Source organism: Dermacentor andersoni, chromosome 1 (assembly GCF_023375885.2).
Source record: "Dermacentor andersoni chromosome 1, qqDerAnde1_hic_scaffold, whole genome shotgun sequence".
In the NCBI taxonomy this organism is placed as follows: Eukaryota; Metazoa; Arthropoda; class Arachnida; order Ixodida; family Ixodidae; genus Dermacentor; species Dermacentor andersoni.
Window position 1 is genome coordinate 129414616 of NC_092814.1, and position 15477 is coordinate 129430092.

The 15477-nt window shown below is 47.3% G+C and overlaps 1 protein-coding gene across 2 annotated transcripts in view; it reads left to right on the forward strand.

Moving 5' to 3' along the window:
- Positions 1-7224, forward strand: part of LOC126544152 (band 7 protein AGAP004871-like) — a 256271-nt gene extending 249047 nt beyond the window's left edge. For both annotated transcript variants that reach the window (XM_050191389.3, XM_050191387.3), the window contains one exon: positions 1331-7224. In XM_050191389.3, coding sequence (XP_050047346.1) covers positions 1331-1552 — 222 coding nt within the window. In that variant the 3' untranslated portion in view covers positions 1553-7224. The remainder of the gene's footprint in view (positions 1-1330) is intronic.
- The last annotated feature ends 8253 nt before the right edge of the window (positions 7225-15477 follow it).

The window sequence follows — 15477 nt, forward strand, 5'->3', positions numbered from 1 at the left end:
AGACTCTTCAGATACTTTTTTTAACAACAGACTTTCAGCGTCTACACAGGTGCACTCGAGTTAGAGCGTTGAAACAACTTTACGGCGTGGGAATGACTGTGGAGAGGTCGAAATCAAAGGGTTGAACTGTGCTCCGCTCTAGAGGCTGGGGGTGTGTCCCCGAGCATATACAGGGATACTACTCGGGGGAGCAGAGGAAGGCCTTCTAGTCGACCGAGACCGCTTTGTGAATACGAGCGCAAGGGCAGTAACCGTGCTTCTGCGCGTGGGCGCTTCCTTTTCCCTGTTGACGAATGGGAAAACTTAAGGCGCTCTAGAGAGAAATATTGCAACAGAGAAATTTCACAGGGTGGGTGGGACCTGTGTTTCTGCTCTCACTTAGACAAACTCGGAAACAGTTCGCGTTTGTAGAGTTGTGTTAAGTCTCTTATTCCACTAGAGTACCCGGCGTTTCGAAAATATGCAAACGTGCGCTGTATGGGCCGTAGGCTCACAGCAACGCGATGCTCTGCCTTTTTTTTTTTTTTGAAGTTGACGGCAGCCCTCAAGAAAGTTAAACTAAACGGGTGTTGCAAATTATTTTCATGATGCTGCTTAATTTAACGGCGCCGACTGTATTGTGCACCGCACCGTCTTTTTCTGTTGTCTCCGGTCTGTTTCATTAGAACATGTCTTTCATTAGACACGTGATCAGCTGTACATCTTTGATTTTGCAAAAAAAAGAAGTGACGTTTCTGTCGAGATATCTAGACACTTAAACTGATTGTCCATACAATCATATGTATGATATGATTCCTTTCAATTTTTGTGTGTATGATAATGAGTGCATGATGTACGTGATACGCCGAGCATAAATAGATGACCGTTTGTAATAAACGCCAGTTGGAACTAGCGCCAGACCTGTCGTATGTGTTCCCTTCGACTTCGCCTTCGTCTTTAGCGCTTTTTTATGAAAACTGCCTGGCTTCTTCTTCTTCCTGACTCGAAAGAAAAACAGAAAGCTTCCAGAAATAACGAAGGTAGCACTTAGCATCCTGCATCTATTGCTAGGATATAGTTCGACACGGCAGGAAGCAACAGCAGGTATTGTTGACCCGTGTCGTTCGTACGCAAGAATGTTTAGTATAAGAGCAGGAACCGGCGGGACCCATCCTTATGATGGACGAGTTGATAGTGGGGATGACCGGCTAATGGCAAACAGTTCTTACAAACGGAGAAAGAATGCACCCTCTTGTCGGGCGCGCGGGGCCGTCTGGAGCAGCCGAGTGGCCAAGAGGGACAAAGCAGAGCCCCACAAAGCGACGTGCCTTTTCTCTCCCCCTGTGCGCAGTTGATTGCCGCCGAAGGAGAGCAGAAGTCGTCGCGAGCCCTGAAAGAGGCTGCGGACGTGATGTCCCTAAGCCCAGCAGCCCTGCAGCTGCGCTACCTTCAGACACTGAATACCATTTCCGCCGAGAAGAATTCCACCATCATCTTCCCGCTGCCCATAGATTTCCTCGCCTGCTTCATGCCTGACAAGAAGAAGCACCGCGTCCTGGATCCGGACCCGTAGTGGCGCGGCGTCCATTCGAATCGACCGAGAGGGAGATCTTTGTCAACGCGTCGAACCGGTTCGTATAGCCCGCTTATGGCGGCTACAATGGGTCGGGCCTGGGCTGCCCGCGACTCGTGTCCACCCGGCGAGGGTGGAGGAGTGCACCGGCGTCTGTTGCATTGTTGTTGCTGCACGCGTGCTTGAAAGAAAAATGCCAGGGAAGCGCCTTGGTACGCGTTGTTTTGCGATGAGAGAGAGACATGCTGTTGAAGTGTGGATGATCTGTTGATTGTTGACAGGCGACGGGCTATTTGCATTCGCTCTCATGTGTTCACAGGACGGAGGTTAAGGAAGAGCGGAAGTTGTTTTTGTTGACGTTAGCCGGAATCACATTTGTTTACACAGGTCTCTTTCTTGCCCAGTTGGAAAACGTGGGGCGCAATGCACGCATGCTTCATTTCTGAACAAGCTTGTTTGAAGCTGCATACAGATTTCTAGATGCGGAAGCTGTGATAGCATGATATGAACATCATATCGATTACAATACGCCACCGTTCTACGGAAAGAACCGAAACTTCGAGTCATTTAAGAAATTAATTGAACATTTTTAACTAATGTACCCACCTGCTATTTAGCGACACACACAAAAAAAACCCAGAAGTATACAGACAAGCCAGGCTAAGGAGAAAAAAAATCGTACCTTTAATCTTCCCGGAATAGATCGTGGAGCCGCTCGATTAAAAAAATGCAATACTTGGCTCACAACGTTTGCGAACGGGATCTCATGCTGTTATGTATGCATAGACAGAAAAAATTGCTGGAAGGTTCAAAAGAAAAAAATGCTCCACGATCCATTCAGACCATACATATAAGGCTTTGGGTGAGTAAGCTTGAAGCAGTGCAAGAGTGGAATTGTCACAAAACAAAAAGCAGCTGTATATACCTACGCGTTGAGCGAAGTGTAATCAACAGCGAGATCATTGATTTTGCATTTTTAAGTATTTTGATGCATAGCTTAAACACTAACGTAGCTTCAGCATTAATTAGCAGGTATTTGTTGTGATAGTTAAAGAAGCTGGAGCTGGTGCAAATGGTCGCGCCACAAATTACGAAAACAATTTTTTTTTCATTGATCATACGTTCAGAAAAAAAGTCGTTCAGTTTGAACTCTAGAAACGAGTTCCGGCGGGATTATGTTGCATTTACGTCACAGATAAGCTGCCCTCATGAAATGCCGAAGCGAAATCTATGCATCGTTATTTGATGGGTGACTTGTCACTGGCAATCCATTCGTGTCTTTCTCTTCGAAGCACTTTCCTAGCAACGATGTTATCCACTCGCTTGTCCTCTTGTGCAATCACGAGAGCAGGCATGCACTTGGTCGCCACTAGCATGAGCGCACCACACACACACTGCACGAGAGAGTGTGCAGTACCGCCTCGACGGTAGCCTTGGGGTAGCGGAGCCGATGATGACTGTCACGCAAGAAGCATCCCGAAGGAAGTTTAGCTCTGGAGTATGCGGGAAGACGGGGATGGCCGAGGGGCGTATGTAAAGAAATAACAGAAGAAAGGGTCAGAAAAGGCGTCCTCCTCCCCCTCCAGCCCCCTACCGCTGAAGGTAGCGTCCGGCTGCTGATACTGGAGCCCAAATTCCCGGACTGCTCCGCGAGCGTTTCCGTGAAATCGGCGGCAGTGGTGAGTGCCATCCGAGCCCCTCCGTGGTCGGCGAGGCCAGTTGGGCAAAGCCGATCCTTTGAACGCACGCGCAGTTTTCCTCTTCGGGCGGCGGCCGCGCTGCTAGGTGTGCGCGTGCCGCGCCTGCCCGCCGGCGCTGCCAGGCTGGTGGTCACTCTCTCATACATGGCGGTCTCGCACGCCGGCACGCTTGCTGCTTCGAGCACCAGCTGTTTAACCATGGGCCATCGGGGCGGGCATGGTAAAAGGTTGCGCTGAGAGCATGCCGTCTTACACTGTTAGCACTACAAGACAAGGGCGCTTCACGTCACATTATGACGCGAATACGCTTTCAGACAGTGCCTGTGAGCTAGAGAGAGTATAAACTTTTGTTAACAGAAACCCCCTCCCCGATACTTAACGACCCGCCCCTCGCGGCGTATCTTAAGCGAGCAGCTTGATGTTCGCTGCCTTGGCCAACTGTGAAAGGACCAAATTTGCGTGTTCGAGAGGCGTTTCAGCGTGAATATTTGGTTCGCAGTGTCTCGAAATCACACTCCCACATCAAACCGTTTTGGCTCAAGGTGCAAGCATATATTAGACAAGAAAGATCGCATATTCAACTAAAAAGGTAAACTTCCGCACACAACGATAGCTTTTCTATGCAGCGATTTTCGTGAGCTTCATTTAGAGTTTTCAAGCTTGTGCAAGAACGCATGGGGTATTCCGTAACTGTTTGTATGTTTTTCCTCGTAGCGGCCAAGGTAACTGCAATTTTTTAGGAAAAGCAAGTAACAATACGCTTTCATTAAACGGATCGAAATAGCATGCTCAATCTAATTAAACCTTTCTGTCCGCTTAATCAAAATGTATTGAGAGTATGATGCGACCACTCTGGCAGCGCTGGCCTTTACCTAACGTTCACTGTCCTCTGCTGCCCGTCGTCCAGAAAGGGAAGGCTCCTTTATACAGCGCACAGTATGAAGTGTCGTACATGTGGCACTGCCACCGACAGAGTGCAATGTCTTTTTCTAAGGAATGTTATGAGTGTAAAACTGATTACACGTGCGGCGCAATGAACTCTTGAGTCACTGGTGACAGCGGGCAGCGTGCACGTAATAACCATTAACAAGGTGGTCATCACAATAGAGATGGCATAATTTATTCGCCAAGGCTAAATCAGTATTTTCGTTGAGTATTCGTATATAGTTGCTCGACATGATCGGCGGCCCTATGTTTTCTTCCAACGCGCTTTTGGAAAATGAAAAAAAAAAGAAAGAATACAGTATATAGCCAAAACTGCTCAAAATACAAGACCTGCGGCGCAGGCATCCTATTGGATGCCTGCGCGATGAATTCACGAACACGTCTTGAGTTAATGAGGCCATACGAATTTTCACTTCAGGTAAGCGTGAACCTCTCGCAACAGTTGTCGTGCCTGAGAGCTGCCAATATGCGAGAAGCAATTCGCAACTAATTTCTGCAACACCTTTTTGCAAGTTGCCGCGCGACGCCAGTGATTCAGGTTAGAGCGAATGGGACGCACAAACTGCCTGCTATTTGCAGCACCATCTAGGAGCAAAGGAACGTGCCATGCGTGCCAGGAAGCAATTTTGTTTCGCTGCTTCTTCGCAGCAGTCGTCGAATTCTGACGGTCCTGCGACGAGCGAGCGTTTACACCCGACGCGATCGCGCGCACCGCATGCGCCCTCCGACTCCAGGATCAGAATAATTTGTTGTTTTCCTGCGTTGACTGGTTGGCTGTAAACGATCGCGATCGTGTGCATCAACGATTGACGCGATGCATAAACTCTACTTGCAGGGGAGAAAGTGAAAGGAAAAAAAAAATTACACGCGATAACTTTCGTAGTCGAACGCGTGGAGTAACTTTTGTAAACCTATAGCGTTTAGGTATGAGCTATATCTTCGAGAGTTAATCCAATAGCATAGATTAATCTGTTGCAACCGCAGTATGTTACCTTGTTGGACCACCTAGGATTATTTAAAGATTGGCGAAGTCTCGGAGAGCATTCTTTTTTATTCGTATGTGAAGGGCAAGCTGTCACGTGCATTTGCCAAAGCTATATATATATATATATATATATATAGGCGCCTCAACTGTCTGAGCTATAGTGTTACATTACTCTCGTTCTTGGCAACATTGCTACGGCTATAGGAACTTTTGATTGAAGCACTCAAAACTTTCAAGCACAGCCATTCCAACAGTAGCCTAAACCTCGATGTTTCTGTTTCTGTGTAGTCGGGGAAGTCGGTTCCTCTGTGAAGGTATAGGCACAATCGCTTCAAAACAAACACTTACAAGGAGGCTGTGCATGGCCGAAATTATTAGGTAGGTTCACCAGGCATCGGTTACGAACCGATGCCTGCTGAACTTACCTACTTCAGTAAAACAGGTGTTTTATGTTAAATTACGTGATACTGACAGCTTTAGCCCTTCATGATCAGAATATTCAAGGCTAGTTGTTACGTTAGCACTATAGGCGTAAGTTGCTTCACGTCTCAACAATGGGTGTGGTATCCTATAGATGGACGCCGAAACAGATGCAATAGAAAAAAAATGCTTATTCAAAGTATCGCATTCTCACCTGCATTTAAAAGCGCGATGTTATCGAGGTTTGTCGAATGGTAATGTTTTGTTCTTGCTCTTAATCTGACGTCAGACTTGTCTTTGGACAAAAAGAACAACATTTTGTTTCATTATTCCGTTGATTAAGTGTTCATATTGTCACCGCTTTATTTATTATATTGGTGTATGTCTCGTTCTTTATTCCTGCGAAATTGTGCATAAATGCACACGACCACATATTTATCAGCTCACTGCTTCATATATTTATTTGATAGATTCTCTAGTTTATGCAGTCAGCAACAGGCATAAGGATAGAAGTACCAGACAGCAAATAATCCATACCGACAGGTCCCCTAATGCATTATGCTGTAGCGACAGTTTTTTTGTGACGCGCGTGTCTGTCTGTAATGAGAGCACGGATATTTCTCTCTGATTGTCCGTAGTTTGTAAGTATATCTACCTGCTTGTCATATTGCACGTAAGCAGCTTATTACTACGCGCACGGGAAAATAATAATAAACAAATAAATCTATCTAACAGTTTCTAGGCAAAGCCGCTGGTAACCTTGAAAAGTATTTTTGTAGTCCAACATATCCATGAATTAACCTTGCTGCATTTATTCCGCGTTTCTTAGCCGAGACAATTAAAAACGACAGCATCGAGAATGCTTCAGCGCTATCTGCGATAAAATCTAATATTTCATTCGTGTGACACATTGCGCGCGAACACAAAGCAATAGTGCATCAACGACTATAAAAAACTCTGTAATTGGGCAGCGAATATTCAGCTTTGCACGTAATACTTGTTTGGAGCTGGCGTTCAACAATTTCCGCTAGTCAAGAAAAAAGAAAAGGCGAACCTCTCGCCGTATAAAAAAAAGTTACTCGATGCAACCAGGAAGCTGCCGTCGCAGGACGGTTCACAAATAATTCATCCTAATTTACCGTTGGAGTGATAAGAGCTTCAAATCGGCGCAAAAGTGTGCTCGTGTGGTGTTAAAAAAAGGAGGCGAAACACGAAAAAGAGTGACGGAATACCAGGAGAGTTACGCGAGACCTAGATGGTGTGCAGCATTGTCGTTTGTGTGAAACACACTCGTACACGCAACAAAGACAGTGTGTGCAACTGTATATACAGATGGCACCACATCGACATCGTTCACTTTTCTTGATATGCAAGTAGAGCTACGCCCTCTCTGTGGAAAGAGGAGAGTAGCGGAGAGATGATTCCTTTTTCCTTTGGCGTAATGCTTGATTCCTGCGCTTCGGAGACATTCCTGTGCAGCGTTACCTGTGTAGCACCAGCTGCTGCTGCTGTTTACCCGTATGTGTTGTTTGCATTTGACGATGTACGCACCCATCCTTGCCCGAGTGTCTGCTTATGTACAATGTTTATAGACCTGGGAAATAAATTCAAGTTTGATTGTGTGCTCGTGGTGATGGTGAATTTCCGCGCCTCGTGGGGAGACCCAAAAGCGCGGCGTTTAAAACCTGGTCTTGCGTGCTTGGGCTTTCATGCACTACTGAACGCCCCCTTAAGTAGAAGCTGCACTGTTCGCGTCGCGGTATACTTTCTATCGCAGCTACGATCACCAACTTTCCCTGAAAATAAAACACGAACGCTTTCTTAACCTCACATACAGCTATGCATTATTGCTTGGGGTGTGTCTTGCGTGTGCTACGTGGGTGGTCGGAAGGCTGTACTTTCCTTCTGGCTATGATAAACAACACAAGTGCTCGTAAAAAACCCTTAATAAACTACCGCAAGTTTAGAGAGAGAGATGAACGCCCAAATATTTGATCATTCATGGATGGAAGGTTTAAGATTACCAAATGCATCTACATTTCTTGTTGCTCATTTGTGACAACACTTCAGATTACTATCACGAAATCCGCATTGTCACTTGAGACCTACTCAGAAGGCATTCATAGGTGTGAGAGCTCTGATTTATACATTGTGTTGCAAGGTCTGAAGAAACTTCACGTAATTTCTTACGACTTAGAAATTGGGTGATAACTTACAACTTTGAATGCGCTGACAGCTTTGAAGTAAACCGTAGTACTACAGGAAGGAAGCAAATGTCAATCAGTACCTATGCAGATGGAACTCGGAGCTTTTCACGGACTCACGCACAATTCAGCTTATCGTTTTTGTTTTCACACACACGGTTGTTGCAAGTTGGATCCCTAGGCGTGCGATCCAGATGGATGAAACTAAATGTTTTGGCTGCTTTGAAACGACTGAGCGAAACATTTAGTCGATATTTTATTTACTAAAACATTAATTAGTACACTTTAAAAACCTTTTTTTTTTGTCTGCAGCGTTGGTCATGCTTTCTCATTTCAAGAGACTGGTTGCCTACACATGTAAGTCGCGAAGAAATGCGTTGGTGAGAAGCGCACGCACCCCGGACGCACGAACCGGGTTGAATGCACTCATATAGTAACTACATCGTCAACGCCGGGGAAAGAAGGCTATCACTACAATCTTCAAACACACCGTATAGGCTCACACTAATTCATAAACACTTTCATGACCAACGCCACAGCACACACCACTAAACGCAGGCACATTGAATCTCTTGTTCACCTTAAGCGTTGACGCAGTCACCCCAAAGCCCAACCTAGTGCAACGCGATGCCCCTTTGATAAACAGACTCTTAAAGTTAATTAATGGCTGACTCACTTCTGGAGATCGGTCTCCGCAAATCGAGGTACCCTAGTCATTTGCCACAGCGTATGATGGCAGCCTGGTCAGAGCACTTTGCTCCAGAGGCAGCCAGCTGCTGCTTATGGTTCTGGATCCTTCATTAGCGAAAGGTAAGTATAATTAGTCCGGCAGTGAGAGCGTGCCGGTTTGGTGTCGGCGGCTATTTTTTTTTTTCATTGTCATTTTCCTTTTCTCTTGTCGCACTTGCGGCCATTTGAAACATCTGCATGCTGGTTCGCTTGAATATGCGCCTCTAATTTCTTCGTAACGACCCAGGAACTGCGGAAAACCGGGGTGTGTCCCCGGCCGAGCCGCTGTCGATGAAGTGCACACGCGGAACCAGCTGCATCTGTACCGACTCGGGCCGCTCGCCCTCTTCTCCCTGCCCTCCATTTCCCCCGGCCCTCGCTGCCGTCTTGCTCGCATTCTTGCTGCTGCTGCTGCCGCGGAGGCCCCCTCCGCGGTGCGCCGGCAATCGGCCCGGGGGGGACAAATCGTTTTCTGCAGCCCTGGGCGACGCCCCACCACTGCGGGGACAGGGGCTCGCGAAGACAAAATAAACTCGATCCTGCAGACTAGAATAGACCGGAGCTTCTCTTAATGATTTTTAATTCTCCCGGGAGCTGAATGAAATCGACAGACAGTAGTCTTGCTTTTGAAATCGGAGATTGAGAAGTTCATTCCCTGTTCGTATAGCTGCTCTTTATGCTCAAACTATAGATCTCTGATAAGCTTGTGTGCACATTATGACCATTTTTTAGCATCCTTTCTTTTGTCTGCGAGTTCACACGGTCATTCAATGTGCTTAATAAATGAAAAAAAAGACACCCCTCATACTCCCTGGCTTGATTTTGGACGCTAAACCCCTTGATTCAGTCGTCAATCAGTTAGGACTACTACTGTTGAGCACAAACGACGCTGTGGAAAGCTGTTAAGACCTAAAAGGTGGGATAATTGTCGTTCTGCCCTGTTAAGCTTGCGGCAGGTCAAGCAATAATCTATGTATATGTGGCTGGAAGTTCAGAAAACCAAACACAACACAAGCTGCTGTTGCTGAAAAGAACTTGCCTTAAGGGCACAAGGACGACATTTGTCCAACAACCACAAAATATTCATTTGTAAAGAGGGAGCAAGCAAGCACGCCAGGCGATTGAATTCTGGGGTTTCGCGTTCCTAAACCACGATTTTATTATGACGCGCCGTAGTGGGGGACTCCCGATTAATTTTGGCCACCAGGGGATCTTTAACGTGCCCCAATGCACGGGACGCGGGAGTTTTGGCATTTCGCCCCATGGAAATGCGGCCGCCGCGGGCGGGATTCGATCGCGCGACCTCGTGCTTAGCAGCGGAACACCATAGCCGCTAAGCCACCGTGGCGGGTGCTCCAGTGGAATAAGCACAAGCGACAAAGAGCCGTAGTACGTATCATTCTTCGTGATTTGGGAGAGGGAAAGTACGCTTAATTCTGCAGCCCATATGGGAGCACGGCGCAGCGTAATGGGGATGGGGGCGGGGTATGAAAGATGAGGGGATAGAGGGGGAAAAGGAGAGTAGGTTTCAGGCAGCATAGGTCAGCATCATCCAGGGCCGTTGGCCGGCGCGCGAGGCAGAGGCCCATGGGAGGCCGAAGTCTAGTGGCGATCTAGGAGCCCGTTTGTGTACACATATTCAAGCAGGCTTGCCAGTGCTGGAAGGTGGTAGCGGGCCGGGCAGAGTAGGTGTGTTTCTGAGGTAGCTGGGAGTCCATACCGTCGGTAGGTGGCAGAGACTGAAGCGCGCTCCTGGGCTAATGCAGGACAGGTACAGAGTAGGTGCTCGAGGGTCTCGGCGTCACCGCACCTTCTGCAGGCCGGCGAGGCGATGCGTCCCTTGGCATGAAGTCTAGCTGCCGTCCACACGGAGCCCGTGCGCAGACGAAGGAGTGTGGAACGGTCCCGTCGCGAGAGACCGTTCTGAGGGAGGAGTTTTGGGGTTCGGTTGGTAGCTAACCTGTTATCCGGATGGCTGGAAGTGAGCAGCTGTTTTAGTCGCTGCATTCCTCCGCTTCTATGAATTCGCCCCTTCGTGCAATACCAAGGCCCCGTGCTGCATTTTCGGGGGTATTTACCGAGCGCGGGTTACAACCGTTCTGCCGCCTTTTGAATAGCTGCTGGGAATTGTTGAAAAAGGAAATAAAGAAGGAAAAAAGTTGGCGCCTCATTTTGTATAGTGTAATCAAAGACAGCACTAATTTAATTGTTGTGGCACACTTTAGACGCGGGAAGGAATTAGCAGGCACAGGCATCGCGGCAGCTGCATGAATACAATGCAGACATACGCTCCCGTGTATACATACCACCGGCAGGGGCATTATTCTAAACCGAACTTTCGCATGTAATTTCTCGGCATGCCATCCTCATTAGTTTAGCTGGGCGCGGGCGCAAGCTCTCTTGATTCTGTCATATATCGCCTGCTGCATCAAAGCACACAAAACGTGTGCGCTGTAGAAAAGGATTCTGCTCAATTTTATATTCCAGTAGAACAGCCTCCTCGCGTACGCAGCTGAAGCGCGAGGACCGCCCTTTTTGGGGGATCTACGGAGTAAAGGAGATGGGAGCTGCCGGCTCAGGCAGAGTGCACGCGAAGCATCATCATATACGTGTGTGTTGCCATTAAGGCTCGACAGCTTACCAGGCACGGGCCGCAAAGAGAGATTACGCTCCCGTCCTGTGCGTACTTGCCGCATCCCGGCCGCACGATACACAGCGTGGTGCGGCCATCAACCTAACTGTCGACGGAAACAGCAGAGCACGCGAGCCAGAGGTGCGTAATAAACGCTTTGCAGCCGGCGATGCGGGGGTGTAGCCGCGAGTACAAGACGCAAAGCTACGAACTTAAATTATAGAGGCATCCTGCGTGCAAAATACGTCACTGAAATTTCGAATGGTGCTCACTAAAAGAAGACGAGAGGCAGGCAGGTATTGCGATCATGAATTCTTAAAATATGTGACAAACTGAACTTTGGACTGCGATCGACCTTCTGTGATGTACGCTCCCAGGATTGCTGTAAAGTGCGCCTTGAGAGTAAAAAGCAACGCAGCCCAAGAAACTTTAGCCTGGACTTGAGCCAGCAAATGTCCCCCACTATAACACTCTACCTGTGACGTATTGAAAAGGGGAAAATGGGAGCGTAGCGCGTACAATCTCCAACTGTCATTCTCGCAGAACTGAGCGTTAGCGAACCTCCCCCGGAAGATATATACTCTGAAGCCATAATTCTGTACAATTCGCTCAGCAAAACCTATCCTAAACGTACTCCGATATTTTCTTCTTGTCCCTGCGTTCGCCAACCCCATTGTAGAAACGTGCATCATCGGGCACATTTATTATATGCCCTCCATTCATGTTCCTTCTTGCGAAGTCGAGCAGTTAAATCGAATTATGTATTATTAATACCAATACGGTCACAATACGGTGCATACCAATACGGTCACAATGAAAAAATTGTTATTTCACACTGTTCTCTTAGCTGAATGAATGTCGAGTACTACAGTACCGCAGAGGCGACCAGCCACTGCGCAAGACGAATATTGCCTACAGCACGCGCCTTCGGAATAAGCACAACTCCTGTTCTGAGCGACTATATACCTGCCGTCTGGAACTCCTTCATTCATCGATGCCAAGGTCTTCTTCAATAAAACTCTGTACCTACAGCGGCCTGCTGCTGCTTACCTGACTCGATTTATTTTCTTTTGTTTAATGTATATAGTATAGAAAACACGCGGACATAAGAAAGGCCCGTCAGAGGAAACTAGAGTGCAAGGTGGAGTGGTGCCTTGCACACGGATGACAACGTGTCCGCTATACAGGTAAGTTTCTGATTATTCTCCCTGGACCGTCAGTTCCGTCCTTTCTGTACAAGCAGCATCTCGCATGATGGTGTGCTCTCTTCGCCTACCACGTGCGCTAGCGATGCTGGCGAGGTGTCAGATCAGCGATGCAACGAAACGTCAAAAAATGTCACGGAAAATGTGGTAATGTGACCGTAAACATGAGCCGAGCTCGCGCACAAATTTATAAGTAAAACTTACAAAATAAAGGTTAAGTTATTGCACCGTGTTTCAAGTTAATTATAACCTTATTAAACGCCAGATATGGTCAAACAAACAGCGCTAAGCGACAAGAAGCACCTTGGCTTTTTGGGGTTGCAAATAAGTGCTGCAAAACTGCTAAACTGTAAAAAAAACAACATAATTAGACGTCACTTTATCCTTCCTGTAGCTTGGCGCTTGTTCCAGCTACTTAAAGGGAAATAAAGCTTATCTCGTAAATTTGTGTTATCGACTAGCCTAAATACAAAAAAGGCGGACACGATTGTCATAATCAATCTCAATCTAAGGCGTACATGAGAGACATACTGCCCGTACATTGTCGGCTAAGAATCGAGCATCAGCAGGCGCATGACGCACGGTGCGGAACCATCGGAGAAGATCCTTCTCGGGCACGATAACTTTCTGCTGCGTGTTCTATACTCCGAGAGAACTGTATGCTGCAATGTTTGTAACCTAGAATAAAAATTTTGCTTTACACCAAAACGAAAGTATGCCGAAGTTGTTTGCAACTTCATTCGGCTTTCTTTCTTTTCTTTCTTTTAATTGGCTGATGGCAACTTCACCTTGTTGTTGCGCGTATAGTCGTTTATAGCGGAATATGACAAATAGAAATGCAGTTCGAACCATACATCTCGTGTCACAGAGCGCACGCGAAAGTTTGCACTCAGAGTATAGAGGATTGAGCTTATTGGTACTGCATTGTTACATAAAGCGCAAACAAACACAGAACGGTATTCCGCCGCGTGGCCGGTAACACTGCGAAACGAGGTGCAATACGCCGCGGACTCAATAAACAACCGGTCCCGTATATTTGAAAATCTTACCTAAAAATTACCCGCCGTGGTTGCTCAGTGGCTATGGTGTTGGGCTGCTGAGCACGAGGTCGCGGGATCGAATACCGGCCATGGCGCCCGCATTTCGATGGGGGCGAAATGCTAAAACACCCGTGTACTTATATTTAGGTGCACGTTAAAGATCCCCAGGTGGTCAAAATTTCCGGAGTCCTCCACTACGGCGTGCCTCATAATCAGAAAGTGGTTTCGTCACATAAAACCCGATAATTTAATTTTTTACCTAAAAATTAAATTGCTGGGTTTTACGTGCTAAAGCCACGATTTGACTATGGGGCACGCCGTAGTGGGGGGTTCAGGAATAATGTGGACCACCTGGGGTTGTTTAACCTGTACCTAAATTGAAGTACACGGGTGTTCTCGCATTTAGCCGAAAATCTTACGTGTTTTGTGCTAATGCGTAACTATAAAAGTCTGATCACCGCCAATGTTTGTTTGGCAGGCCTTCGTCAGGTGTGAATAACACCTCTTGCCTGCCCTTTTCATGCTTATTCTTATAAATAAACCGGAATCATAAAGAAACGCTATCATTACACACACGACAATGACACGACGTACTCTTTCAGCGTATTCCACGCTACAACTGTATTCGTGGGAATAGCCGGACCAACGAAGCCGCCCAAGCTGCACATGACAGTGCTAGGTGCGTTTTGATCTCACTTTTGTGAATTGACGCTGTGGCTGGACTTTGGTCGATAGCCTGTGATTGTACGTTGCCCCTGCGGGACTATATATCTCGCCTACGTTGGTTGTCTCCTGACCTACGACTACGTCTACCGCAATGATGCGAACAGACCATGCTGTACCCTTTGTGGCTCGGCGTTGCGTTTACCAACTTAAGGCTTCGTCATAGGAGTGGCTGGCAGTCCAACAGGCAACACGTGGAGCTGCCACGAGACCTTCAAATGCCTCCTTCTTTGTTTCTGCCCACATTACAACGCCGAAAGACAAGTGATGTGCATTCTACTCGACGAGGCTGTGTACAGTCGTGCACTATCAAAATAGAAGTGCTAGATCTGGGGCCCTATAACGTAAAACTATTCCAATACGTTTTTATTCCAATATCCTGACGTCAAATTTGCGTAACCGTCGACGCAAGCATCGGGCGGTCACCCGTAGGGTTATCTCAAAAATACGAATCAAACGCTCTTCTCGTTCGTAGGAGGTCGCTTTTGTTTGCTTGAAAAACGAATAACATTGCGTACACTGCGCGGCTTGTCTTATCTAATTGGCTCACAAGAGGCGAGGAGCACGCTCAAATGGAGAAGTATTCGATGGGGCCGAGCCACTGCACTGAAAATCGATAACCGTATGAAGAGGGTGGTGCCAGCGTCTGTGATTGGCCCGCTTTCCCTTACTTAGCTTACGGTGGCTCGTCGACAATCGCGGTGGCATGCAACGGAAGCTTAAGAATGACGCTAAAACGGATCCTCAGCAAAGAAGAGTTGGCAGAACGAGGTCGTAAGCTGGCCGAAAGTGCTCGAAAACGTCACACGGCCACGCAAAAAGTTTTATTACACGCAAATAAACCCATACTCTCCGGCAGGTGCGAGCAGCCATTGCCTGAGCGATCGGCGGCAGCCATCTTTTATTCCTTTCGGAACGGGGCAGCCTGCGGCTATTCAGAAGAAAATTCAGTTTTGTTCGGCATATTAATGCATCTTTAACGCGTACACGTCACTTTGACGCGGTGAGTTATTGCGGTTTTGTGACGTCGTGCGACAGGCAGGTGAAATGGTGCAGCCCGAAAGCTTTTGAACAATAGTCGACGTCTAAGGGCGAAAAGGCTTCGAATCAGAAATAACTATTTTTCTTTTGTTCGGTCAAATCATGCATAATCAGTGTGTGCACTTCATATCAGATGGGGAGGTATGGCGGTTTTCGTGACGTCGCGTGACAGACAGCTGACGTGGGGGTGGTCCAAAAAGGTTTTTCACCAATCGCGGAGGGCTGATTGCAGAATTGGAATAGAAATGTTTGGAATAGTTTTACGTTATAGCGCCCCTGCACAGCTTCAGTTCCTGAGTTC